The 26466-nt window shown below is 35.5% G+C and overlaps 1 protein-coding gene across 1 annotated transcript in view; it reads right to left on the bottom strand.

Moving 5' to 3' along the window:
• Positions 1-1840: 1840 nt before the first annotated feature.
• Positions 1841-26466, bottom strand: part of LOC109693060 (complement factor H) — an 81660-nt gene continuing 57034 nt past the window's right edge. The window contains 6 exon segments of the mRNA XM_074044801.1: positions 1841-2001; positions 22587-22763; positions 23430-23612; positions 24342-24542; positions 24940-25116; positions 26038-26214. Of these exon segments, the coding sequence (XP_073900902.1) occupies positions 1841-2001; positions 22587-22763; positions 23430-23612; positions 24342-24542; positions 24940-25116; positions 26038-26214 (1076 nt within the window).

A 26466-nucleotide genomic window follows, 5' to 3' on the forward strand; every position in this document is an offset into this window, starting at 1 on the left:
GTAGCTCACCATCTGTCCTACTTTGGAGTTGGGTTTTCACTGTGCTTGTTTACTGGGGGCTTGTTTCTTTGCCTCACCCCCTTTCTCTGGGACAAGGTCAGTGATACATCAACTGGCCCCCTGCTTTCAGTGTGTTGTGATGGTTTGCTGATTATTTTTCAATTTTGCAGTGTTGTTTGACTTTAGATGTTGCTCACTGGCTCAGAAGATGAGCTTTGTGGAGCACTTCCTGCCATATTTCAGGCAGTGGCTTATCACCTGCCTGCTGTTGGCTCTTCTGCCTTTCCAGTTTTTGTTTACTCAAAGTTCTCACAGATATCAGCTCCTTGCTCATCCCCCCTTCCCTAGTGCACTTTTGGTAACTCTGTCCCTCTGCTGTGTGTTAGTTTTCAGTTTCTTGTTTATTGTTCAATTTTTTTTTTATTGCAGGGGTGTCAGTCTGCCCAGGGGGCTATGCTAAGTTATCCTAGTGGTGGCTGGGGGGACACCGCATGATGGTTGGTGCTCACCTGTTGATCTGTTGAATGTCTCCCAAGCAGGTTTGGAGCAGCATCTGGAAGTGCAGCAGCCCTCCTGTTTTTTCAGTGTAACGTGGCATGAAGAAGCTTTCCACAGGCTAGGGGTTCAGGATGTCAAAGTTTTGATTCTATTTGCTGCTTTATTTCTGCCAAGTGTGGCTCCAGTGTCTCAGTGAGGTTTTGGAGTCTCAGAGCTCACACTCTCTGCTTCTGTGCCCTACTCACCATCTTCTCAGTCTTTTTTCCAAGGGAAACTTTTAAATTGAACATTCCTTTGTTTTAGCAAATTCCAAAGGAAAAAAATTCCCACAAGAAAAAGCCTTCCTGATTGAGAATGCCAGGGCTACTACTATCTGAGGTGAGTTTCTTACAGACAAAAATCAGTCGGATCTTGGTTTTTAATCTAACCAGCTTATCTACATCTTTTAAATGAATTTTTAAACTCTTTACATTTGGATCACCATGGAAAGTCATGTACAAATTCCTGTTTAATTTTCTGATAGTTTTAAATATTCTGCATTCTTTTTTCCTCCCTATTTATCTCAGAGGTTTGTTAGTTTAGTGAAGAAATGTTGATACCTTCTTAGTTCTCATTTGTTTATGCTTTTCTACAAAGATTTATTCTTTCCTAAGTACTTGTGATTGTGCATACTTTTCTTGTGCTTTTTGCATATGATTCATTTAACTATCTTCCATTATGCTGGTTTAGTTGTCATAAATTGCTTTAGTTTATGCTTATCTTGGAAGGTCTTCATTTCTTTTTTGGTTTTAAAGGTGACCTTTTCTGGATATAGTAGTCTTGGTAGCCATTTATTTTCTTTCAGGGCTTGAAATATATCATTCCAAGCTCTCCTTCTCTTTAGGGTTTCTGCTGAGAAGTCTGCTGTTTTACTGATGAGTTTGTCTTTGTACATACATCGTTGGTACTTCTCTCTTTGAGCTTTCAAAATTCTTGCATTTTTCTGTACTCTTGGCATTTTAACTATGATATAGTATTAAATATTGTTAGAAGTTCTTTTTTTGTCATGTCTATTTGGGGTTGAAATGCCTCCTTTACCTAAATGACTGTATTTTTTATTCCTTTTTATACAAAAAATTTTTAAGTCTGGGCTCTAAATTTTGTTCCAGAGGATTTAGATGTTGTGGCAATAATATATTATTTTTTGCTGTTATTTTAATGTAATCATCATCCTTCAATACCTTGTGTTCTTCCTTCTGCTTGATCTAAAGTCTATTGTTAATGATTTCCGCTGATGTTTTTATTTGATTTACTGAAGTTTTCATTTCCAAGACTTTCATTTGTTTTCTTTTCCCTTTTTTTTTCAGAATGTGTATTGCTCAAACCCCATGTTGTTTCTCTGAGGTTGATACAAGGACTGGCACTGATATTGAACCAAAGAGCTTTGTGCACATTCTGGCAATGGTAATGAAGTAATGTCTCCATTGTCAACAGTTGGGGGAGGTCCTCATTCTCCTGTAGAATCTGAAAACATCATTTGATTTATCAAGAGACCAAATCAATGAACAGGCTAATACAAAGTCAATACAATGCAGTGCTATACATAATGTTAACATTTTTGTAATTTCTGGTTAGAGAAATGACTGCTTGAATAAATTTCAATCACATATTTAGAGTTACACTTTTCAGCTCATCCTTTCACCTCACTGAAGGCACATATAAAACAATAAATATGCTTGCTTTGCAATGTTTTAGTATTAAAAATGGCTTAACAAATAAATGCTGAACAGAGAGAGATCTGAGACAAAGTTTGATTTACTTTATCTCTAATAAAAGGAGTATTATTAATTCAGAGAATTTAAAGGGAAATTATTGCCTGTTTTAATTATAATTTTAATGGATATATTCATTATACAGGGGGCATTCTGACAATCTGAGTAGACTTATATTGTACATTGGTTAGATCACCTCCCTCTTCTCTCCCCTTCAATCCCTTCCCTGAATGACTTAAAGCATTTGCAAGAGGTTTTCTTGCTTTATTTCATATACATATAGGAAGTCCATCAACCATACCTTCATCCTAATCTTCATTCACTCTCCTCCTCCACCAGTACCTCTCCAGACCCATTCTGTACTTATTTTTAAGTCCTGTCTTTCATTGTTAATATTTTAGTTGATGTTCAGTAACTTTATACACTTTATTTAAGTAATATGTTTATACTTTATTTTGATCCATTTAACCACTTCCATTACTTTCCCTAACCCATTTACCTCCCACCTCCCACTTTTCAATAGCTTTCAGTACACATCCTTATATCCTCTAATTTTAGATATTTTTTTAAAGTCAATTTTTTGTAGTCTTTGGGCTTGAACTCAGGGCCTCACCCTTGCTAGGCAGGTGCACTACCACTTGAGCCAGCCCACCAGCCCTCCTCTACCTTTACAGATGTTATGTATATGTTTATCTGTTGGACCTGTGTTTCACCTATGAGAGAAAACATGCAACTCTGTCTTTCTGAGCCTGGCTTACTTTACTTAACATGTTGTCTTTCAATTTTATCCACTTACCTTCAAACTACATGCCATTGATCCTTATGGTTGTGTAAGACTCCATTGTGTATATATATACATTTTCTTAATCCATTCATCAGTTGTAGGGCCTCTGGGCTGTTTCCAGAGCTTGGCTATTATGAATAGTGCTGCAGTGAACTTGGTGTACAAGTGTCTCTATTATATCCTGACTTATGTTCTTTTGGGTAGATAACCATGAGCAGTATCACTGAATCATATGGCAGTTCTATTTTTAGCTTTTTGAGGAATCTCCATCCTGCTTTTCATAGTAGTTGTACTAATTTGCTTTGCCACCAACAATGTATGAGGATTCCTGTTTTGCTGCATCCTCACCAGCATTTGTTATTGCTATTGCCCTTGAATATGGTCATTCTAATAGGAATGAGATGAATGCTGAATGCAGTTTTTCTCTGTCTCCCTTTTTTAGCCAGGGAAGTTGAACACTTCTTTATGTATTTACTGGCCATTTGTACCTCTTCCTTTGACAATTCTGGTTAATTCATGTGCCCATTTCTTCACTGGGATGTTGATTCTTTGGCGGTTGAGTTTTTTGAGTTCCCTATAGATTGTGGATATTAGTCCCTTATTGGATGAGTAGCTTGCAAAGATTTTCTCTCATTCTGTGGGCTGTCTCTTGAGTCTAATGACTGTTTCCTTTGCTGTGCAGAAGCTGTTTAGTTTGCTGCAATACCATTTGTTCATTGTTTCTCTTAGATGCTGAGGCTTTAGTGCTCTGTTTAGGAAGTCGCTCCCTATACCTATCTGTTCTAGTGTATTTCTTACTATTTCCTGGAATTGTTTCAAAGTTTCAGGCTGTGGCTCTTAGATGCACTTCGTGTTGATTTTTGGTACAGGGTGAAGAACAAGGGTCTAGTTTCATGCTTCTACATGTAAATATCCAGTTTTCCCAACAACATTTGTTGAAGAGGCTGTGTTTTCTCCATCATGTGTTTTGGGCTCCTTTGTTGAAGATCAGTTGGTTATAGATATATGGTTTTATATCTGCATCTCTATTGTAATCCATTTGTCTTCCTGTCTGTTTTTATGCTAATACCATGTTGTTTTTATTGTTTTGGCTCTGTAGTATAGTTTGATGTTGGATATTGCGATACCTCCAGCATTGGACTTTTTGCTTAGAATTGCTTTGGCTACTTGAGGTCTTTTGTGTTTCCTTATGGATTAATTTTTCTATTTCTGTGAAGAATGTCATTGGAATTTTGGTAGGGACTGCATTGAACATGTAGAACACTTTTGGTAGCATGGCCATTTTCACAATGTTGATTCTACCAATCCATGAGCATAAGAGATCTTTTCATTTTCTGATGTCTTTTTCAATTTCTCTTTTCAATGATTTATAGCTTCATTGAAAAGGTCTTAGTTTTCTTTGTTAAATTTATCCCAAGGCCCTTTATTGTTTTTGAGACTATTGTAATTGACGGTTTCCTTGATTTCCTTCTCAGTCTGTTCATTGTTAGTATATAGGAAGGCTACTGATTTCTGCATGTTAATTTTGTATCCTACTATTTTGTTGAAAGAGTTTATGATAGCTAATAGTTTTTTGGCAGAGGTTTTGGGATCTTTTAAGAATCATATCATCTGCATTTAGGGATAATTTGACTGCTTTCTTCCTTATTTGAATGCCTTTTTATTATTTATATGTGCATACAAGGCTTGGGTCATTTCTCTCCTATGCCTCCACACACTCCCTTACCACCCACTCCACCCCCTCCCTCTCCTCCCCACCCCCTCACTACCGGGCAGAAACTATTTTGCCCTTATTTCTAATTTTGTTGTAGAGAAAGTATAAACAATAATAGGAAGGAACAAGGGTTTTTACTGGCTGAGATAAGGATAGCTATACAGGGCATTGAATCACATTAATTTCCTGTGCGTGTGTGTTACCTTCTAGCTTAATTCTTTTTAATCTCACTTTTCTCTATTTCCTGGTCCCCTTCTCCTATTGGCCTCAGTTGCTTTTAAGGTATCTGCTTTAGTTTCTCTGTGTTGAAGGCAACAAATGGTAGCTAATTTTTTAGGTGTCTTACCTATCCTCACCCCTCCCTTGTGTGCTCTCACTTTTATCATGTGCTCAAAGTCCAATCCCATTGTTGTGTTTGCCCTTGATCTAATGTCCACATATGAGGGAGAACATATGATTTTTGGTCTTTTGGGCCAGGCTAACCTCACTCAGAATGATGTTCTCCAATTCCAGCCATTTACCAGTGAATGATAACATTTCATTCTTCTTCATGGCTGCATAAAATTCCATTGTGTATAGGTACCACATTTTCTTAATCCATTCATCAGTGCTGGGGCATCTTGGATGTTTCCATAACTTGGCTATTGTGAATAGTGCTGCAATAAACATGGGTGTACAGGTGCCTCTGGAGTAACCTGTGTCACAGTCTTTTGGGTATATCCCCAAGAGTGGTATTGCTGGATCAAATGGTAGATCAATGTCTAGCTTTTTAAGTAGCTTCCAAATTTTTTTCCAGAGTGGTTGTACTAGTTTACATTCCCACCAACAGTGTAAGAGGGTTCCTTTTTCCCCGCATCCTCGCCAACACTTGTTGTTCATGGTGTTGCTAATGATGGCTATTCTAACAGGGCTGAGGTGGAATCTTAATGTGGTTTTAATTTGCATTTCCTTTATTGGTAGAGATGGTGAGCATTTTTTCATTTGTTTTTTGGCCATTTGAATTTCTTCTTTTGAGAAAGTTCTGTTTAGTTCACTTGCCCATTTCTTTATTGGTGCATTAGTTTTAGGAGAATTTAGTTTTTTAAGTTCCCTATATAGTCTGCTTATCATTCCTTTGACTGATGTGTAGCTGGCATATATTTTCTCCCACTCTGTGGGTGTTCTCTTCAGTTTAGAGACCATTTCTTTTGTTGAGCAGAAGCTTTTTAGTTTTATGAAGTCCCATTTATCTATACTTTCTCTTAGTTGTTGAGTTGTTCCATTGAGAAAGTTCTTGCCTATACCTATTAATTCCAGAGAATTTCCTGCTCTTTCCTGTGCCAGCTTTAGAGTTTGGGGTCTGATATTAAGATCCTTAATCCATTTTGAGTTAATATTGCCATAGGGTTTCAGTTTTTTGCAAACTGCTAACCAGTTTTCCCAGCAGTTTTTATTGAAGAGGCTATCATTTCTCTATTGTATATTTTTAGTGCCTTTGCCACAGACAAGTTGGTTATAGTTGTGTGGCTTCATATCTGGGTCCTCTATTCTGTTCCACTGGTCTTCATGTCTGTTTTTGTGCCAGTACCATGCTGTTTTTAATGTTATTGCTTTGTAATATAGTTTGAAGTTGGATATTGTGATACCTCCAGCATTGTTCTTTTGACTGAGTATTGCCTTGGCTATTTGTGGCCTCTTGCGTTTCCATATAAATTGAATGGTAGATTTTTCAATCTCTTTAATGAATGTCATTGGAATTTTGATGGGAATTGCATTAAACACGTAGATTACTTTTGGGAGTATAGACTTTTACTATGTTGATTCTACCAATCCATAAGCATGGGAGATCTCTCCATTTTCTATAGTCTTCCGCAATCTCTTTCTTCAGAAGTTTATAGTTTTCCTTGTAGAAGTCATTCACATCTTTGTTAAGTTTACACCTAGGTATTTGATTTTTTTGAGGCTATTGTAAATGGAATTGTTTTCATATATTCTTTCTCAGTTTGTTCATTATTAGTGTATGGAAATGCTAATGATTTTTCTATGTTGATTTTATATCCTGCTACCTTACTATAACTATTGATGGTGTCTAGGAGCTTTTAAGTAGAGTTTTTAGGTCTTTAAGGTATAGGATCATAATGTCTGCAAATAGGGATATTTTGACAGTTTCTTTACCTGTTTGTATTCCTTTCATTCCTTCTTCTTGCCTAATTGCCATGGCTAGGAATTCCAGTACTATGTTGAATAGGAGTGGAGATAGTGGGCATCCTTGTCTAGTTCCTGATTTTAGAGGGAATGGTTTCAGTTTTTCTCCATTAAGTATAATGCTGGTTGTAGGTTTGTCATATATAGCTTTTATAATGTTGAGGTACTTTCCTTCTATTCCTAGTTTTCTTAGAGCTTTTATCATGAAATGGTGTTGGATCTTATCAAAGGCTTTTTCTGCATCTATTGAGATGATCAAGTGGTTTTTGTCTTTGCTTCTGTTAATGTGATTTATTACATTTATTGATTTTCATATGTTGAGCCACCCCTGCATCCCTGCAATAAAGCCTACTTGGTCGTGGTGAATAATCTTTTTGATGTGTTGTTGAATTCGGTTTGCCATTATTTTGTTGAGGATTTTTGCATTAATGTTCATTAAAGAGATTGGCCTATAGTTCTCCTATTTGGAGGTGTCTTTGCCTGGTTTTGGGATAAGTGTAATACTGGCTTCATAAAATGTATTAGGCAGTTTTCCTTCCCTTTCTATTTTGTGGAACAGTTTAAGGAGGGTCGGTATCAGTTCTTTTTTAAAGGTCTGATAGAACTCAGCCGAGAATCTGTCAGGTCCTGGACTTTTCTTTTTTGGGAGACTCTTGATTGCCGATTCAACTTCATTTTTTCTGTAGATCTATTCCGGTGATTAATATCCTCTTGGTTCAGTTTTGGATGATCATATGTATCTAGAAATCTGTCCATTTCTTTAAGATTTTCGAATTTATTTGAATATAGGTTCTCGAAGTAAGTCTTTGATGATTTCCTGGACTTACATGGTGTTTGTTGTTATCTCCCTTTTTGCATTCCTGATTCTACTAATTTGGGTTTTTTCTCTCCTCATTTTAGTAATGTTTGCAGGGGTTTGTCCTTCTTGTTTATTTTTTCAAAGAACCAACTTTTTGTTTCATTAATTCTTTGTATGGTTTTTTGGTTTCTATTTCATTGATTTCAGCTCTTATTTTTATTATTTCTCTCCTATTTGTTTTGGGATTTGCTTTTTCATGTTTTTTCTAGGAGTTTGAGATGCATTATTAGGTCATTGATTTGGGATCTTTCCGTCTTTTTAATATATGCACTCATGGCTATAAACTTTCCTCTCAGGATTGCTTTTGCTGTGTCTCATAGGTTCCAGTAGGTTGTGTTTTCATTTTCATTGACTTCCAGGAACTTTTTAATTTCCTCTTTTATTTCATCAATGATCCATTGTTCATTAAGCAATGAGTTATTCAGTTTCCAGCTGTTTGCATGTTTTTTGTCTTTATTTTTGTTGTTGAGTTCTAGTTTTATTGCATTGTGATCAGATAGAATGAATGGTATAATTACTATTTTCTTATATTTGCTGATGCTTGCTTTGTGCCCTAGGATATGATCTATTTTGGAGAACATTCTGTGGGCTGCTGAGAAGAATGTATATTGTGTAGAAGTTGGATGAAATGTTCTGTAGACATCAACTAGGTCCATTTGATCTATGGTATATGTTAGATCTAGGATGTCTATTGATTTTTTGTTTGGATAACCTATCTATTGATGATAGTGGGTTGTTAAATTCTCCCATGACCACTGTGTTGTAATTAATATATGCTTTTAGGTCCTTTAGGGTATGTTTGATGAAATTGGGTGCATTGACATTGGGTGCATATAGGTTGATAATTGTTATTTCTTTTTGGTCTATTTCCCCTTTCATTTGTATGGAATGTCCTTCTTTATCTCATTGTATCAATGTAGGTTTGAAGTCTACTTTGTCAGAGATAAGTATTGCTACTCCTGCCTGTTTTCAGGGTCCACTGGCTTGGTAAATCTTCTTCTAGCCTTTCATCCTAAGCCTATTCTTATTCTGTCAGCAAGATGGGTCTACTGTAAGCAACAGATTGTTGGATCTTCCTTTTTAATCCAGTTCGTCAAATGGTGCCTTTTGATGGGGGAATTAAGTCCATTAACATTAAGTGTTAGTACTGATAGTTATGTGGTGATTCCTGTCATTTAGTTGTCTTAGTTGTTTGAAGGTTTGATTGTGTGTGCCTAAATTGAGGTTACTCTCTACTTTCTTATTTTTTCTTTTCCTGTAGTTTGGTGCTGCCTGCCCTTTCACAGATATGTTGGGTTTCACTTTCTGTGTGCAGAATCCCTTGAAGAATCTTTTGTAGTGGTGGCTTTGTGGTCATATATTGTTTGAGTTTCTGCTTATCATGGAAGACTTATTGCTCCATCTCTTTTGAATGATAGTTTTGCTGGGTAGAGTATTCTAGGGTTGAAGTTATTTTCATTCTGTACCTGGAAGATCTCACCCCACACCTTCTTGCTTTTAATGTTTCTGTTGAGAAGTCTGCTGCTCTTTTGATGGGTTTACTTTGTATGTTATTTGTTTTTTCTCTCTTACAGCCTGCAATATTCATTCTCGAGTCTGCACTTGTTGCTTTATTGATACTATGTTGTGGGATAGTTCTAATTTGTTCTGGTCTGTTTGGTGTTCTGGAGGCCTCTTGTATCTGTATGGGCATAGTTTTCTCTAGATTTGGGAAATTTTCTGTAATTATTTTGTTGAATATATTACACATTCCCTTTGCTTGCACCTCTTCTCCTTCTTCAATGCCCATTGATTTTCAGATTTGGTGTTTTGATGGAGTCAGTGAGTTTTTGCATTTTCTTTTCACAGGTCTTTAGTTGTTTAACTAATAGTTCTGTGGTTTTTCCTATAATTACCATTTCATCTTTGAGTTCTGAGATTCTGTCTTCTGTTTGTTCTATTCTGCTGGATTTGGCCTTCCATTTTGTTTTGCAATTCTGTTTTGTTCTTATTTCTGAGGTTTTCCATATCCTGAGTCACTTCCTCCTTAATGTTGTTTTTTTTCAAACTGAGTTCATTTATCTCTTTATTAACATGTTCTTTGTTTCACTTTGGTGTTTATACAGTGATTCTATGGTTTCTTTTATTTCTTCTTGTGCTTTCTCAAATTCTCTATTTTTGTTTTTGTCTTGGAATTTCTTGAGTGTCTCCTGTACATTTTTGTTGACCATATCCAGTATTATCTCTATAAAATTCTTATTGATTACCTGTAGGATTTCTTCTTTTAGATTATTCTTGTGGACTTCATTGGTTTCTTTGGCATAGTTTATCTTCATTTTGTTGGAGTCTGGATCTGAGTATCTGTTTTCTTCATTCCCTCTGGCATAGTTTATCTTCATTTCGTTGGAGTCTGGATCTGAGTATCTGTTTTCTTCATTTCCCTCTGCTGTGGGGAAACTTGTTCCCCTGTTTTTTCCATCTTCTCATCATTGCCCTTCGTATTGTTACTGTCCCTGTACTGTGTGCAATTAAGTATTTTTAGCTTGTAATAATAACAATGGTGATATTTAGAATAGAAGGGTGAGAGGAGAGAGACAGCAAAGAAGGTAAAGAAGAATGAAAAAAAAATAAACAGACAAGTCATAAAAACCAAACATACAAACAAACAAAGAAAATGTTTCAAAGATATAAACAGGGAGAGATAGTATACTAATCAATAGTAAGCTAAACAGGCTTTAGGGAGACAGAAAAAGGATTGTAAAATAAAAAAAAATTAAAAAATTTTAAAAATCTCCAAGTTCAAATGCAATAAAGTTTCAGTCTTAATAATTTTGGTGTTAGTCCCTCAGCCTCCAATCTTGGGGATGGTGTTTCAGAAGTAGTTCTGTCATTGTCTCATCAAAGGGGAACAAGAACCCCCCCAAAACCAAAAACCCAAAACATCACAAAGTGTCCCAAGTTCAAATGCCATACAGTTTCATCAAGTTTTTCAGCATGCAGGTATAGTTTGTTTGTTTCTCATCAAAGGAAGAGAGAAAAAAGAAGAATAGTCTCCCCACTGCTGTCAGCCTGCTGTTGCTGGAGGCTTTATTTATGCAGATCTCAGGGATGAGCTTAATACTCACCTATCCCTGCAGACTTTGTTTCCTTAGTTTTCCTGGGTGCAACTGCCACTGTTACATGCTTTCCCCTTTCCAAGCACACTGGGAGAGGTGATGCTACACCTGCTTTCTCTGGCTGGCTTGTTTATTTACAGTTCACATGGGAAGTGGGCCTTCCCCCTCTCCTGAGGAGTTTCCCTCCCACTGCCACTTTTACCAGCTTTCCCTCTCCTGGTTGCTGGGCATGTGCCACCACTCCTGCCTTCTCCAGCCAGCTTGTTTATTTACATTTCACGTAGGAAGTGGGCCTTCCCCCTCTCCTGTGGAGTTTTCCTCCCACCACCACTTTTACAGGCTTTCACGTTCCTGGTTGCTGGGTGGGTGCCACTGCTCCTGCCTTGTCTGGCTGGCTTGTTTATTTACAGTTCTGTGGGTGATTGCCCCTCCCCCCTTCAATGCTCAGGGTGCCCTACCCTCTTTGCTAAGTGTATTTTTTTTTTGTTGCTTATTATTCAGTTTTTTTTCTTTTTTCCCAGGGTGGGGTTGGTCTGACCTAGGGGTTATGCTGATATGGCCCAGGGTTGTCTGAGGGAGTACCACATGCCACTTAGCTCACCTTGTGGTCTGCATCTTCCCAAGTGGTCTGGTAGCTGGTGTCTGGTGGTGTGGGAGCCCTCCTGGTTTCTCTGTTTAACGTGAAGTAGGGATGCTATGTGTGGAGTAGGGGTGTGGAGGAGTCAAACTTTTGCCTCTTCTTGGTGGTTTTTCCTGTAACGTGTTTCTCCAGTGTCTCTTGAAGATTTTACTTTAGGAGGCACGCTTTCTGCTTCCTCCCTCTAGTTGCCATCTTGGAATCTTCTGCCTTTTATTTCTTGCTCTTGTCTTATTGCTTTGGCTAAATTTCCAAAACTATATTGAATAGGAGTGGGGAAAGTGGGCATTCCTGTCTCATTTCTTCATTTAGCAGTAATAGTTTCAGTTGTTCTCTATTTAGTTTAATGTTGGCTATAAGTTTGTCATATATAGCCTTTATTGTGTTAAGATCATTCCTTCTATTCCTAATTTCTTCAGATCTATTATCAATGAAGGTTGTTTAATTTTTTTCATAGGCTTTTTCTGCATTTATTCAGAGGATTATTTGGTCTTTGTCCTTGCTTCTGTTCATATGCTGTATTATGTTTATGGATGTACATGTGTTGAACCATCTTTGGTTCAGTTTCAGTTTCCCTGGAACGAAACTGACTTGGTTATAGTGTAGGATCTTTTTGATGTATTTGTTGAATTCTGTTTGCCAGTATTTTGTTTAAGAATCTTTGCATCTATATTGATTAACAAAACTAGTCTATAATTCTCTTTTTTGACTGTGTCTTTATTGGGTTGTGGAATGAGTGTAATGCTGACTTCATAGAATGAGTTTATTAATGTTCTTCCCTTTCTATTTCCTGGAAAAGTTTGAGGAGTATTGGTGTTAGTTCTTCTTTAAAGGTTTGGTAAAATTCCAATATGAATCCATCAGGTCCTGGGCTCTTCTTTGCAGGGAGGCTGTTTATGACTACTTCAATTTCATTGCTTGTAATAGGTCTATTTAGGCTGTTAATATTTTCTTGGTTCCATTTTGGTTGGTTATATGCATCTAGAAATGTATCCATTTCATCAAGATTTTACAGTTTAATAAAAGTTTTCACAATACTCTTTAAAGATCTGAATTTCATTAGTATTTGTTGTTATGTCTCCTTTTTCACCTCTGGTTTTATTAATTTGGGTCTTTTCCCTCATGTTTTCCCATGTTGGTTAAGGGTTTGTCAATCTTGTTAATCTTTTCAAAAAAATCAACTTTTTGTTTCATGGATTCTTTAGTTTGTTTGGATTCAATCTTACTCATCTTGGCCTTGATCTTTATTTCTCACCATCTGCTGGTTTGGTGCTTGGTTTGTTCTTGTTTTTCTAGAAGCTTAAAAGTGCATCATTCAATTGTTTATTTGAGAAGTCTCTGTTTTTTTTTTTTAATGTAGGCACTTATAGCTATAAACTTCCCCTTAGCATGGATTTTTTTGTGTCCCATAGATTCTGGTAGGTTGTATTTTAATTTTCATTACAGTCTAGGAACCTTTTGATTTCTTTCTTTATTTCTTCAGTTGCCCACTGGTCATTCAGGAATGTGTAGTTCAGTCTCCATGTGTTTGAGTATTGTCTGTGGTTTCTTCTGTTTTTAAGGTCTAGTTTTATTCCATTGTGATCTGATATGATACAGTGGGTTATTTCAATTTTCTTGAATTTGTTGAGACTTACATTGTGTCCTAAAATATGATCTATTTTGGAGAGGATTCCATGAGCTACAGAAAAGATTGTGTCTTGCCTGATTGTTGGGTGAAATACTCTGTAGATGTCTATTTGGTGTAGTGTGTGCAGAAGCTCTGAAGTTTCTTTGTTGATCTTTTTCCTGGATGACCTATCTATTGATGACAGTGAGGGGTTCAGGTGTCCACTATTACTGTGTTAGAGTCTATCTGTGCTCTTAGGTCAATTAGAGGTTTTTTTTTTTTAAATGTAGATGGGTGCCCTTATGTTTGGTACATATATGTTAAGAATTGAAATTTCCTCTTGATGAATTGTTCCTTTAATTAATATGAGGTGAATTTCATTTTCTGGCTAATTTTAGCCTGAAGTCTACTTTGTCATATGTGAGTATAAATACTCCTGCCTGTGTATGGAGTGCATTTGCTTGCAAAATTTTTTCCACCATTTGACTCTAAGCTAGTGTTTTTTTTTTTCAGTGGGATAATTTCTTATAAGCAACATATGGTTGGCTCTTTTTAAAATTCAGTTTGCTATTCTATGTCTTTTGATTGGGGTGTTAAATTTGAGAGATACATGGTGCTTCTAATCATTTTTATACCCCCATTGTTTACTTTTTACTTATTCCTTGTTTCCTGGTCTGTCTCTTCAAAAGGGTTTATTCTTTCTTGCAACTTCCTGTTTCACTTTAGTTTCTTCTTTGTGTAAGTGTCCTTTCAGTATTTTCTGCAGTGCTGGTTTGGTAGTTATGAATTCCTTTAGTTTTTCCTTGTTGTGAAAGGTTTTAATTTCTCTTTCAATTAGGAAGGATAGTTGTGCTGAGTAGACTAGTCTAGGTTGACAGTTGTTTTCTTTCAAACCCTGAAATATGTCTTTCCATGACCTTGCTGTGTTTAGAGTTTGTGTTGAGAAATCTAATGCTATTCTAACGTGTTTGCCTTTATATGTGACTTGTTTTTCTCTTTTGCAGCTTTCAGCATTCTTTCTTTGTTCTGTATGTTGAGTGTTTTGATTGTTATATGTCTGGGGGTGTTCCTATTTTGTCCTGACAGTTTGGTGTTCTGTAAGCCTCCTGGACCTGGATGACTCTCTCTTTCTCAAGGTCAGGGAAGTTTTCAGCTATTATTTTATTGAATAGGTTGTCTATGCCTTTAGTTTGTACCTCTTCTCCTTCTTTTATACCCATGATTTGTAGGATTGGTCTTTTCATTGTTTCCTGAATGTCTTGGATGTTCCATTCATATTTTCTTAGCATTTTTTCATGATCTTTTACTGTTTGATCTATTTCCTCTACTTTGTCTTCTGTTCCTAATATTCTGTTTTCAACTTGATTCCAATTGAGATTTTTATTTGGGTTATTGAGCTGTTTACTTCAGATTGATTACTTATCAGGGTTTCCATATCTTTATTGATTTCCTCTTTCATATCCTGCAGTCTTATTTTCATTAATCTGTTTGCTTGTATTCTCTTTGAGTTCATTGTTCATTCCTTTCATCTTTGAGATCAGACACTAGCTTTTATGTCTCTTCTTTGAGCTCATTAATCATTCATACTATTATTATTTGGAATCCAATGTTTGATATTTCTTCCTCTATGCAGTTGTTTAAATCCTTAGTGGTGAATTTGATGTTTGAAGGAGAGCTGTTGCCTGTTTCATATTTCTGCATTTAGATTTACACATCTGGAGCTGTTTTTGGTTCAGGGTTTCAATTCCTTGTGCCCTTGAGGTTGGGGTTTTGTGCTTTTTCTCCAGGGGTTCCAGAAGCTTTCCTCAGGGAGAGATACACTGAAAACCTTATACTGTACACTGGGGCAAGGTTTTGTTGTGGTGCAGATTAACACTTTCTTCCTTTCAGTGGTAGAGCTGGGGCTTCCCCACTTTGATAGGGGAGCAAGGAGTCTTCATGGCTGGGTGCATGGAAAATGCTGGGACTCTGTGTGCCATGGGGAGACAGGCCATTTACAGAATAGCAGATTACTGCTCAGTGGAGGAGCTGGGGTTCCTGATCTTTGACAGGGGAGTGGAGAGTCTCCCACAGGTGAGTACAGTGGGGAACACTGGGCATCTGTTCACCTTGGGGAAAAAGGCTTCCTGGCACTGCCCATAAAGTAGCAGGTTACCACTTTCTTCCCCTTAGCAGAGGGAGCTGGGACTCTCCCACATGCTGGCAGGTGCAGTGGGCCTCTGTGTACTAGGGCAAAGCAGGCCTCCTGGCATCCACAGAGTAGCAAGCTCTACTCAGTAGAGAGCTGGGGTTCCTGCTCTTTGACTGGGGAGTAGGGGCTGTCCCCACAGTTGGGGGCAGTGGGGATATCTGGGCCTCTGTGCACTGTTGGAGGTAGGCCTCCTGGCACCTACAAAGTAGCAGATTACTGCTCAGTGGAGGAGCTGGGTTCTGTTCTTTGATTGGGGAGTGGGGACTCTCCTATGGTTGGGGGCAGTGGGGATCACTCAGCCTCTGTGCACCATGAGGAAGCATGCCTCCTGGTGCCAGCTGAGTAGGTAAGCATGGAGCTTGAGGATAACTTGCACATATGGCAGTGGGTTCAATGCTGAGTAGTAAGTTGCCAGTACCATGGGACAAAAAAGCCAGCATGTTTGTGCCTTCCAGTGCCTGAAGGAGAGCAGTAGTGCCTGTGGCCTACTTATTCAGTGGCATGGGCATCTTGGAGCTGAGTAGAGAAGCCTTGGTGGGAACCAAAAAACTAAGCCAACAAGGTTGTGCCTTCTGGCACCCATGGAGCAGCAGGGACCCTGGGGCCTGCATGTGCAGTGGTGCAGATTTCCCTGACACTTCAGAGAATGGGGTGGTGGGCTGTGGTGCAAGGGGGAGCATGGGTCTGTTTGTGAGCCTGGAAGCTGGACTTACTGTGGAGCACAGAGGAGTGAAATGCATGGAGTCTGCAGGGAGAAAGGATCAGGAGTGCTGACCTGAGAGCCATTTTTCCACCGCATTAGCTGCTTCTCTATTTATGGTTATGGGATGTCATTTGGGATCCCCAGTGTCTTCCGTTTTTAGGGTTGCTAAGCAACCACTGGGGTTTAGGGATGCCAGCAATTGCTATCTGGTTCAGTCTCTATTGTTTTTCTTATGTGGTTGAGATGAGTAAAAAATAATTCTGTCTTTTCCTTTGGCTATGTAAGTGCAACTAAAATTAATGGACATATTGTCTTTAAGAAACTATAAGTCTCTGGAAGAATAGGAATTTTGGTCTGGCTAGGAACTTCAGGGCTCAAGAAATGGCACTGTAGTTACTATTTGAGTTCTATATTGAACTCCTCTGTATCCTGGATGGACCACTGGAGAACATACTCAGGAATGATATCAGGATCCAATAAAGAAAGAAAATTTTAAGAGGAGCCTATCTCTCTACCCAAAGGGCCAGGAAGCAGCAATCTAGCAAGATGAAAGGCTTTTTGCAACAAGATATGACCTAAACTGGAAAAAAGCATCAATGTCCAACCTCTATATTCTCAGATACTAGATAGAGGTAATCCAGAGATTGATGTGGTAAGACCTCATTTTTTCTTTTCTGTCTTAACACCATAGGAAAAGTGAAAAACTTGACTGAAATCTAATCAAGAGGAATTAAAACATGAAAAAGAAAGACAAAATATTCTAACTTTTAAGATAAAAATTATGTCTCTATGTTCTTAAAGAATATTACTTTAAAAAGAAATAAAAATCATTAATTGCAAAAGCAATTGGTAATTTTATAATAAAAGGAACAATTTCTGTGTATAACAATACTAAAGAACTACAAGCCAAAAATGAAGAACATATCTGAAATTATGTGATTGAAACATATTAATATCTATAATTACTGATTCCCAAAATAAATATGAAAATCTCCAAAAAGATGTTAAGAAGAACATCAAACTGCATTTCATAGATTAATAATTAACTGCCAATTAACCTATAGCTGTAAGTGCTAAATCCAATTCATAATAAAAGATACATATAAACACAACAGTGCTATAACATTTTATAGCCATTTATTTTGTAAATATTTAAATGTTTCATCATTAGCAAGAATAGAGAACAGGAATGAACTGTGGACATAAGTGTTTTTTGGGGAACCATTGGAGAAATCCTTCTAAAGCAGAGCACGCACAATGTCCAGGAAATCCACTCCCAGTTACATGTCTCAGAGAAATTCAGAGACAAACAGCATGATTGTAAAAATGTCATAACATTTCTTGGACAGATGAGTGATATTCTTGGCTACCATCTTATTTAATTCTAATTCTATAATCATTAACCATCAAATGATTAAGCAATTTCAATGTACATGTTATCACGACTTAAATGTAGTATTCAATTGTACTCTGGAGTAATGTCTACTGATAAGTGCATTTATTTTGCTAAATACTTACCAAGAAATCTGTATATTCACTTATACACACTGGAAAAAACAATGTAGTTGGTACAAGTGTTTGCTGCCATTAGTGAGATCAATCTGCTTCTCACAGCAGTTTACTTGCTGACATAGAAGCATTTGGGAGGAGGGGACCAGCCACTCTCTCTACACACAATTGTGTTCTCTTCATTTGGAAGACTATAGCCAGGATAGCACTGAACTTTCACAGATTGATACTGTACATATGTTCTTGGTGAAGATGGAGAAATTCCATTTTCCACATAATTGAAAACACATTATCCTAAGGAACAAACCAATGATAAATGAAAAAAGTAGCATTAAGTTGGTTAAAATAATAATTTAAAAATATATTTTCTATTATTTTAATGGATTGCATAGCATTCAAAAACACTGTGAACTTAAGAAAAACTAAAACTATTAGCAAATGTTTGTAAACTATAAATTATTCATGTGAAGTCATGGACAACTTGTTATAAAGGACCAAATGGGGAGGTTTTGGTCCTATAAGTCTTCCTTTGATTCCCCCTATCATTTTTTCATACACTGTGTCTCACCAGGCTGCTTCAGACTCACAATCCTCTTGCCTCCACCTCCTGAGTGCTGGAATTACAAGTGTGCACCACCACAAGTGGACTTCGGCACTATTTCTGCCATTCAAGATTTGTCTTGAAAGAATTATACATACATCATTGTTAGTACATTTACTTACTGAGGCATGGCACTGCTGGCATCCACCCTTCTTTTGTGCAGTAAATATAATCCCAGTATGAGTTTGAAGCAGTCACATATTTGCTCACAAAACAGCTGTAATATTGTCCCATAGATACTGTAAAGTATGGTCTACATTTCTCTTCATAATATAGATGTCCATGTTTTATTTGTGGAAAATCACAAGATTTCACTTGAAAAGAAAAAACATGTACATTTATCTTAGTGAACAATCATATCACAGATGAATCATTTGACCAATTAATTATCTTTTATTATTTACATAATTATACACATAGAATTAAGGTTTCCAGCACAAGGAAAGTTTAGAATTCAGATGATTGAGGGTTAGGTAACACTAATAAAGTTGAAATTACATCTTATGTGTCACAGAGAAGTGGATTGTGAAACTTGGTTACTACTGAAATAGTTAAGATATGGTAAGCATTTCTTTGTTTCTAGTTTAAATTAGAAAATGAGGTATTTTTAATAAATTATAAAATATTTTAAGATGAGTTACAGTATAACTAAATTTCATTGTGTTATCCTTAGGTATCAAATAATTTTAACACACATTTTAACTGCCACATTGTTTATTATATTGACAGGTATACACATAGTATTTTTCAAAAATATTCCTTTTCATGAACTGATTTAGAAAAAAATAGTATTTTAAATTTCAGAATAGTGTTCATTTTTCTCATGAAATTTTCTATTTTAGGAAACCTTATGCAATGTGTTTAAAAGAATTCCTCTACATGCTTGCATTGACACACACAGACATACATATTTACATACACACATGGGCACATACATGCGATACAGATACACATTGCTCACACACATATACACACACATGAACACAACCTTTGCACTCACACATGCACACACAATATTTTATAGCATTCTTATTTATTGATTAATTTCTCTTTTTGCTTGATAAAAGAAAATTTTTTGAGAAGTTCCTCCACACTGGAGATATGAATTATACATGTTGGATTCTTGCCAATGCTACATGCGTTTCTTTAACAAAGGCTAAAGAATGACACTTTTCTGGGTACACTCTCTTGGTGTGTAGTCCTTATCCCTATCATTGACACATATATCCCCGCACTTATGAAGCCTCCAATGTTGAAATTAAGGTGCTTATTTAGGATTTAGTTTCATTTCTTTCAAGTAACATTACTTTTTTTCCACAGTCTTGTTTTTTTTTTTTTTTTGGTGGGACTGTGATATGAACTCAGGGCTCTTATTATTTTGGAGATGGGGTCTTGTGAACTATGTGCCCAGACTGGCATTGAATTACGATTCTCTAGATCTCAGCCTCCCAAGTAATTAGGATTATAAGTTTTAGCTACCATCATCATCATCATCTTCTTCTTCTTCTTGTAAAGTTTTAGAATATTTTCTATCTGACTTTGGATTTTATGAATTGCATCATGCTGTGTCAGTACATGTGTCATTTAACAATAACTGTGTCTTAGGTACTTTGCTCCATAATCTAATAGGAATTTTAACTGATTTGTTAAAAAAAAACTCACTCACTTTAATCCAAAAACAAAGTACCCGCGTCTTTTCCTCATACTGACCTATTAAAATAAACACTCTGGTTCAGGTAGGCGGTTTCCCACCAGGAATGTGCAGCCCTCCCGATTCCAGCTTTCTGTTTTATGTTTTATGTCTGTATATCGGCGTGTGTCTTATTTCTCATTCCCCGCCACTCTCAGTCAGGTTCACGCAGCATACCCACACAGGTCGTGGGCAGGTATACACTAATTGTACATAATAAAAAATTGCATTATGACATTTCCATACAAGTATACTATGTACTTTTATCATATTTACCCTTTCATTTCTCTCTCATTCCCCTCTGTTCACCTGCTTTTCCCTTTACTTCCTTAGTAGACTGCCTCCCAGCAGAGTTACTTTTAAAGTATAACTAAAGGAATTATTCAAATAAAAATGAAAAGATAACAGTAGGTGTTTGAGAAAAACTGCTACTGTTCTCTTCACGAGGTAGAAAAAAATAATGTAAGTGATAAAAAGAAAGGAACACAGAATAATAGATTATCTTTCTCCTCATGAATTTGCTCAACTATGATGTATAATAATTGTGCTCAATGTGCATACAGGAAATACTAAAGGTATTTTAATTTACAATGTGGGAAGGGTAAATGGAGTTATGTGTAAGTTTCCATATTTGAATTGAAGTATAAACTGTTGACACTAGTACAGAGAAATACTAATAACTAGAGCAACAACTTTAAAAGATGTGAATGGAAAACCTACAAGACAGATACACTCAAAACAGTGAAGATAAATCCAAATAAAATTCTTTTAAAGATATTTCCTAGAGAAAGGGAGGAAAAGAGAAACAGAACTGAGAAACATAGAAAGCAAACAAAAACAAAGAAAATAGCAGACAGCTTTAGCATATTGAAAATTATTTTAAACGTAAATTGTCTAAATACATCATTGAAAGACTGAGAATCACAAGAGGGATTGGTTAACAAGACCCAACTATATGCTATCATTATCAAATTCACTTCAATAACAACAAAGTAGGTACAATAAAATTAAAGCAGAGAAAAATACCAGGTGAAATTAATGTTAAAATGTCATCCATTTCCATGGATGATATAATGTCTCCATTGTTAATTTTCCTTATTTCCTGAGATCTCCATATTGGAGTGCTCATGACGAAGTACACACACTTCTTTTATAAATACAGAAATTCACTGGAAGACCTTAGTCATATAATCTAAATACTGAAGATGCCAAAATTTATATCAGATCCTATGATTGAGCTATATATATTCCACATCTCAAAGTGGTTGTCAAATGTACATAATCTGTCTTGTATATACTTGATCCTTGACAAATAACAATGCCTTAAGGATTAGGATGAAGAATTACCCTTGGTTATTATTTTTCCTTCAATCTGGCTGGATCTATCTTGAAAAAATTTACAGTATTTCCTGCTCAATTCACAAAGAGAATAAAACTTTTAGCCCAAACATTTTATTTGTATTCAAAAATATTTTCAACAAGAATTACTCCTATTTTTATCAGTATATTTTATCCTAATTATATTCTCTAACAAAAACTGGAGAATACTGAATACTTTACCTTTGCATTGAGGTGGTTTGGTCCATGTCCCATTTAGACACATAACCTCTTCTTCCCCAAATATTTCAAAAAGTTTGTTACACACCTAACATACTCTCTCACCAGATAGTTATTTGTCCATCTGTCTTGATATTATAGTAGCATTTTCCACCCTGGGTTTATTCACACAGGCATTATCTAAATAGAAATAAAAAGAAAGTATCTTCATCCAATATTCATTTTGAATAGACAGTGATTGGCTATAAAATTTCCAAAAAATTCAAGGATAGCTGAATATCAGTAGGTAAATCTATCATGAAGGATGTGACTGCTTGTAATAAATTTCAGTGTAATGCTGAGGAATAAAAGATATATTGCTCACATCCTTAAGTCACTTTCCCATTCTTCATGAAAACATTGACAGACCTTTTCTCACTTGGCAGCCAGTGAAAATGAAACTTCTCATGGAAGTTTTATGGAGTTTAGTTGAATAAATATTTCAAGTTCTATAAATCCAAGATGAATCAAGAAATTGCAAAAATTGAGAATAAAGAGTTTTCATGGAATTATTCTTGGTTTGTAAGCATCCTGTTTATTAATTGTTATTTTGCATCTTAAAAATAAGCCTAAATAGTTATTTCCATGGAAAATGATTTGAGAATTAAGAGCACAATTTAAAGAATACCATAGTTTAAAGAAGAGAAATATAACCAAATAAAAAAATCTAATTGAAGATGTGAGAAAATAACAGAATAGTAAGTCTATAATTGCAGAAACAATTATTTAATAATTTCTTCAAATTATACTATAATGAGCAATGTATAATTAATTATATGTTTTAGGTACATGGGTAGAAATAACAGGTTATAGCAATGATTCCCAAAATGAGGTGTGCATAAATTCCCCTGGAGAACTTGATAACACATTTCCAAGGTCCCTCCTCCAGACTTTTGGATTCAGAAGGTCTAAGATGAGATCATGAATATTAATTTACATTTGGAAAAACCTATTCAAAGATACTGATGGTGTTGGTCAAAGGACCACACTTTGAGAACCACTGAGCTATCAGATTAGCCATTAGATATTCAATTTCACTTTCATTTTAAACATAAATCTACTTTGTCTTGACTTAAAAATTAATCTTGCCCATTGTTCATGATGCTAGACAACTGACATCTCCTAGGACACTTTAATAACTGCCTTTAAAAGTCCATTAAACTACCTATGCATGTTGGCTCTCCTATCCATTTGTCGTTAATACATGTAACAACGTTGGATCCAATCAATTGGTAATGTGGTGGACACTTGTAAGTCAGTTGTTCTCCTGAGCTATATGAGTCCTTCCTCTGTCCTGTGAGTATGGCAATCCCAATGCTGAGTAAATTAAAGCAATCTGTTCCTGAAGGGAAAAGAATATTCAGTTTTTTCAGTAAAACTTAAAATACGTATCTAATATTATATCCTAAAATAACATTTATCTATGCAGAGAACCAGTGATTACCATACAATAGATTTATTATCAAAATATGTTCCCAGTTTTAACTTAGTTGCATTCAACTGTTCTAAATTTATCAAAAGTATAATAGGCATGATATTTCTTCATGCCTAAAGAAATACAGTGGTTAAAATAATTAAGATCTCACTTTCTTGTGATCAAATAAATTTCTGTCATACTTGCCACTGATATAAGGTATTTATACACTTTCCTTTTAACAAATGTAAGTATTGATAATAACTGTACAATTTTTAGGAAATATGTATTAGGAGCAAAATCAGTGATAAACTGTCACAGATTGATGAGTAGGGTAATCTGTGCTGCAGCAGTACAGATAAAAAGTCTGAGAATGTCTCAGAGTGTGCTGAAATTTCACACAAGATGACATGAAAATGAAGTAATTTTTTCTCAAGATGTCACACTTTTTCTTTTTCTTTTATTACTCAGCATCCACGACTTTTAAGAGATAACTTCAGGAAATTCTGGAATTACAGCTTACTTTTTTACTTGTACCCTTAATCCTTTGAATCAAGTTTTCTGTCTCACACAATAAAATTAAATATACTGTACTTATGCATTCTGGTGCAGTGGACCATTTTCTTCCTACACATTTAATGAATGCAGGTCCGTCAATTCCAAACCCTTCTGAACAATCGTACGTAACTTCTTCTCCATATTGGTAACTGTCTAATTGGCGAGACACAGCACCATCACGGATCAAAGGTGGAGGACCACACGGAAGTCTTACAAAGCACAATGACAGTAACGTGATGAAATTGTTCCATTTTTCCACTAACTTGGGTATTCTCTTCTTCACCCCAGTTTTCATATTTAGTAGTTATTGAAATAAAAACAGAAGCTGCTATGAGATCACAGAGATGGCACACAAATGTGTCCTAAATCCTCCTTGCCTGGTGTCTGTTCATTCTTCTCAACCTCAGGAAGAACTTCAGACCAAAAATGTCTATACATTTAAGAGAAAACCAAAGTTTATCTCACTATTCATGAGCAATAAAAGGAAACATTGAGCATTAATAATCCTAAGAAAAGTAGCACACACTGTAAAAACTCATAAGGGACATTATAGGAAAAATACTAAAAATATTTCAGAACCTGGTGGCAAAGAAAACACTATGATTTACATAAATAGAAAAATTTAAATGACTACACATATTTTTAAAAAGAAATACCAGAATTAAAACTAATTTTGTAATGAACCAATAAAATTTTTAAAGAATTGATTCAATTATGTATAAAACATCACAATGGTAAAATCTATAAATGATTTTGTTTATTGTTGTGCTGGGTGAGGGTACATTGTGGCACTTACAAAATATTTTGCAATGTATCAAATATATCACACTTTAATTTAAATATAGGAATCTAAATTATACTATTCCCTGACTTTTGACAATAATTCTTTTTAATGATTTTTTCTAAAAATACAGAATTTTAGTTTTATTTTATCCTGACCTACACCTAGAGGTGGAGAGCTCCATTTTCCCATGTGGCACGTTACTGCATCTTCTCCAGATAATCTGTAGCCATCCTCGCAAATATAATTTAACTTAGTTCCATGGTCATGAACTCTGGATTCAATTGCTTCTTTCCTTTCTTCTGAAAATCTAGAGTATATAATGGTTCTATGGTCTATTGTAGGTGGTTGAGAACATGGTATTTTTTTATATATGAAGAGAAGAAATCAAATAGTCAAGTAAAAATAAAATGTTTAAATTAAAAAATAAAATCAAATACATTTTGGGTTGTATCTCCAAAGCATCTATATTGTCATCTTTTTCAATATCCCCTTTTGTGTGTGTCCTATTCATTATGTGGTATAAAATATTCATAAAAGGAAATTTGATCTGATAATTTGCATATTGTTCCAAAGTGTCTGTATTTTGCTCACAAAAGTGAAATATGATTGATTTATATATTTAGATAATAATTTATAGTATTAGTTTACAATTCATAACATAGTTAAAGCATAGTAGATGCAGAGAAAAGTCTTCATAGATTTTCATTTCTGTAAAGCACCTCAACTGAAAGAACGTTATAAAACAAGTTGTACAGTACTGACCAACACAGCGTGGTATTGACTGCCACCTTCCATCTTTGTCCACAGTCTCTTCTGTTTCTTGAGTTACTTAATTTTCATGGCTAAGAACAGGTACTTTTTCTCCATCTTGATATTTCACTGTTGTTGTCATAACTCGAGCATTAGGAATCTGAGATGGAGGTGGGTATGAGTCCAGTTCTACCTCCAGAAAACACTTAAATTAGATTCTTGATTTAAGAAAATCATAGTATAAAATAATAAAAGAGTAATTTTCAGCAAATAGAATATTCATTAACTATGAATCATAAAGGATTATATAATAATGTTCTATGTTTATATATTTTTTTCTAATTGAATAGCAGCTTAATATCTTTTCTTGGGGTAACTTTGTAGTTCTTTTAACTTACTATTTCTTTAAGCAATCTTCCATAATTTATATGAGTTACTTTAATTATTTCTAACCTTTAGGATGTTTTAAGTGAATTATATGCTTTTAGTATCATGTATGAAATATAAATGATATTAAGGACTTTTTAGAGATATGTATGATCAAATATATTGTGATCAGATTTAAATCCTCATGAGATGTCTACCAATAGAAGTTGATTAGCAAGAAGAAAAATTATATTATATTTAGTTAATAATTTTTATCGACTCTTGACCAATGTAAATATTACAAGTGATTTCTAACATGCTACTTAAAGTTTGAGCTTACCTTGACCAACTATTTACTATCTTACCTGTACTGTTTTAAGGGTATATAAGTTGGCAATGTACACCCAGTTTAATGACCTCACAGCCCAGTTTTATCTCCATAATTAGTAAGGAATTAAAGATCCTTGTGCAAACTTGTGTCTGAGCCTCAGTGGAACTGAGACACTCAGATGTATCTTGGTGGTTCATAATGCACCATCATGTCTGGCTTGCTTTTGAGATAGGGTGTTGCTAGTTGTTTTCTTTTTAGGACTGGCCTTGAACTACCATCCTCCTATCTCTGCCTCTTCCAGATTACAGGCATGAGGACACATATTTTCTCACTTATGTTGCTAAATATCTTGACATATTTTCAATGCAGTGAGGAAAAACAATAAAATGTAGAAAATGTAAATGCAAACTTACTTATGCAGGTAGCTTCAGGATCCCATCTTCCATTTACGCAGATTGAGTGTTCATATGCTTGCTTTCCTCCACATTTATAACTTATGTTAAAGTTATGATTAAGTTAATTCCTATCTGATTGACTTCCTTAATGTGCAGTTAACCTTGGTGCTCTACACTTCTCAAGTTGGTCTGTTGCTATAAAATGAAAAGACCAATTACAAGAACAAGGTAGTTATTACATAAAATTAGATACAGTCAATGTATAATGAAACTTAAATTTATGCCAATAAGTTCCAACAATTAAATTGTTCCTGATAACAATTCATAAAGTGGAGTATTATATATGAACATGTCTCATGTCCAGTCTTTGAAATATCAGAAACATTATCTGCGATAAAGATATTTCATACATTGGGAAGTAGAAGAGCAAAAGTGGTTCACTTTCTT

Source organism: Castor canadensis, chromosome 11 (genome assembly GCF_047511655.1).
Source record: "Castor canadensis chromosome 11, mCasCan1.hap1v2, whole genome shotgun sequence".
NCBI lineage: Eukaryota > Metazoa > Chordata > Mammalia > Rodentia > Castoridae > Castor > Castor canadensis.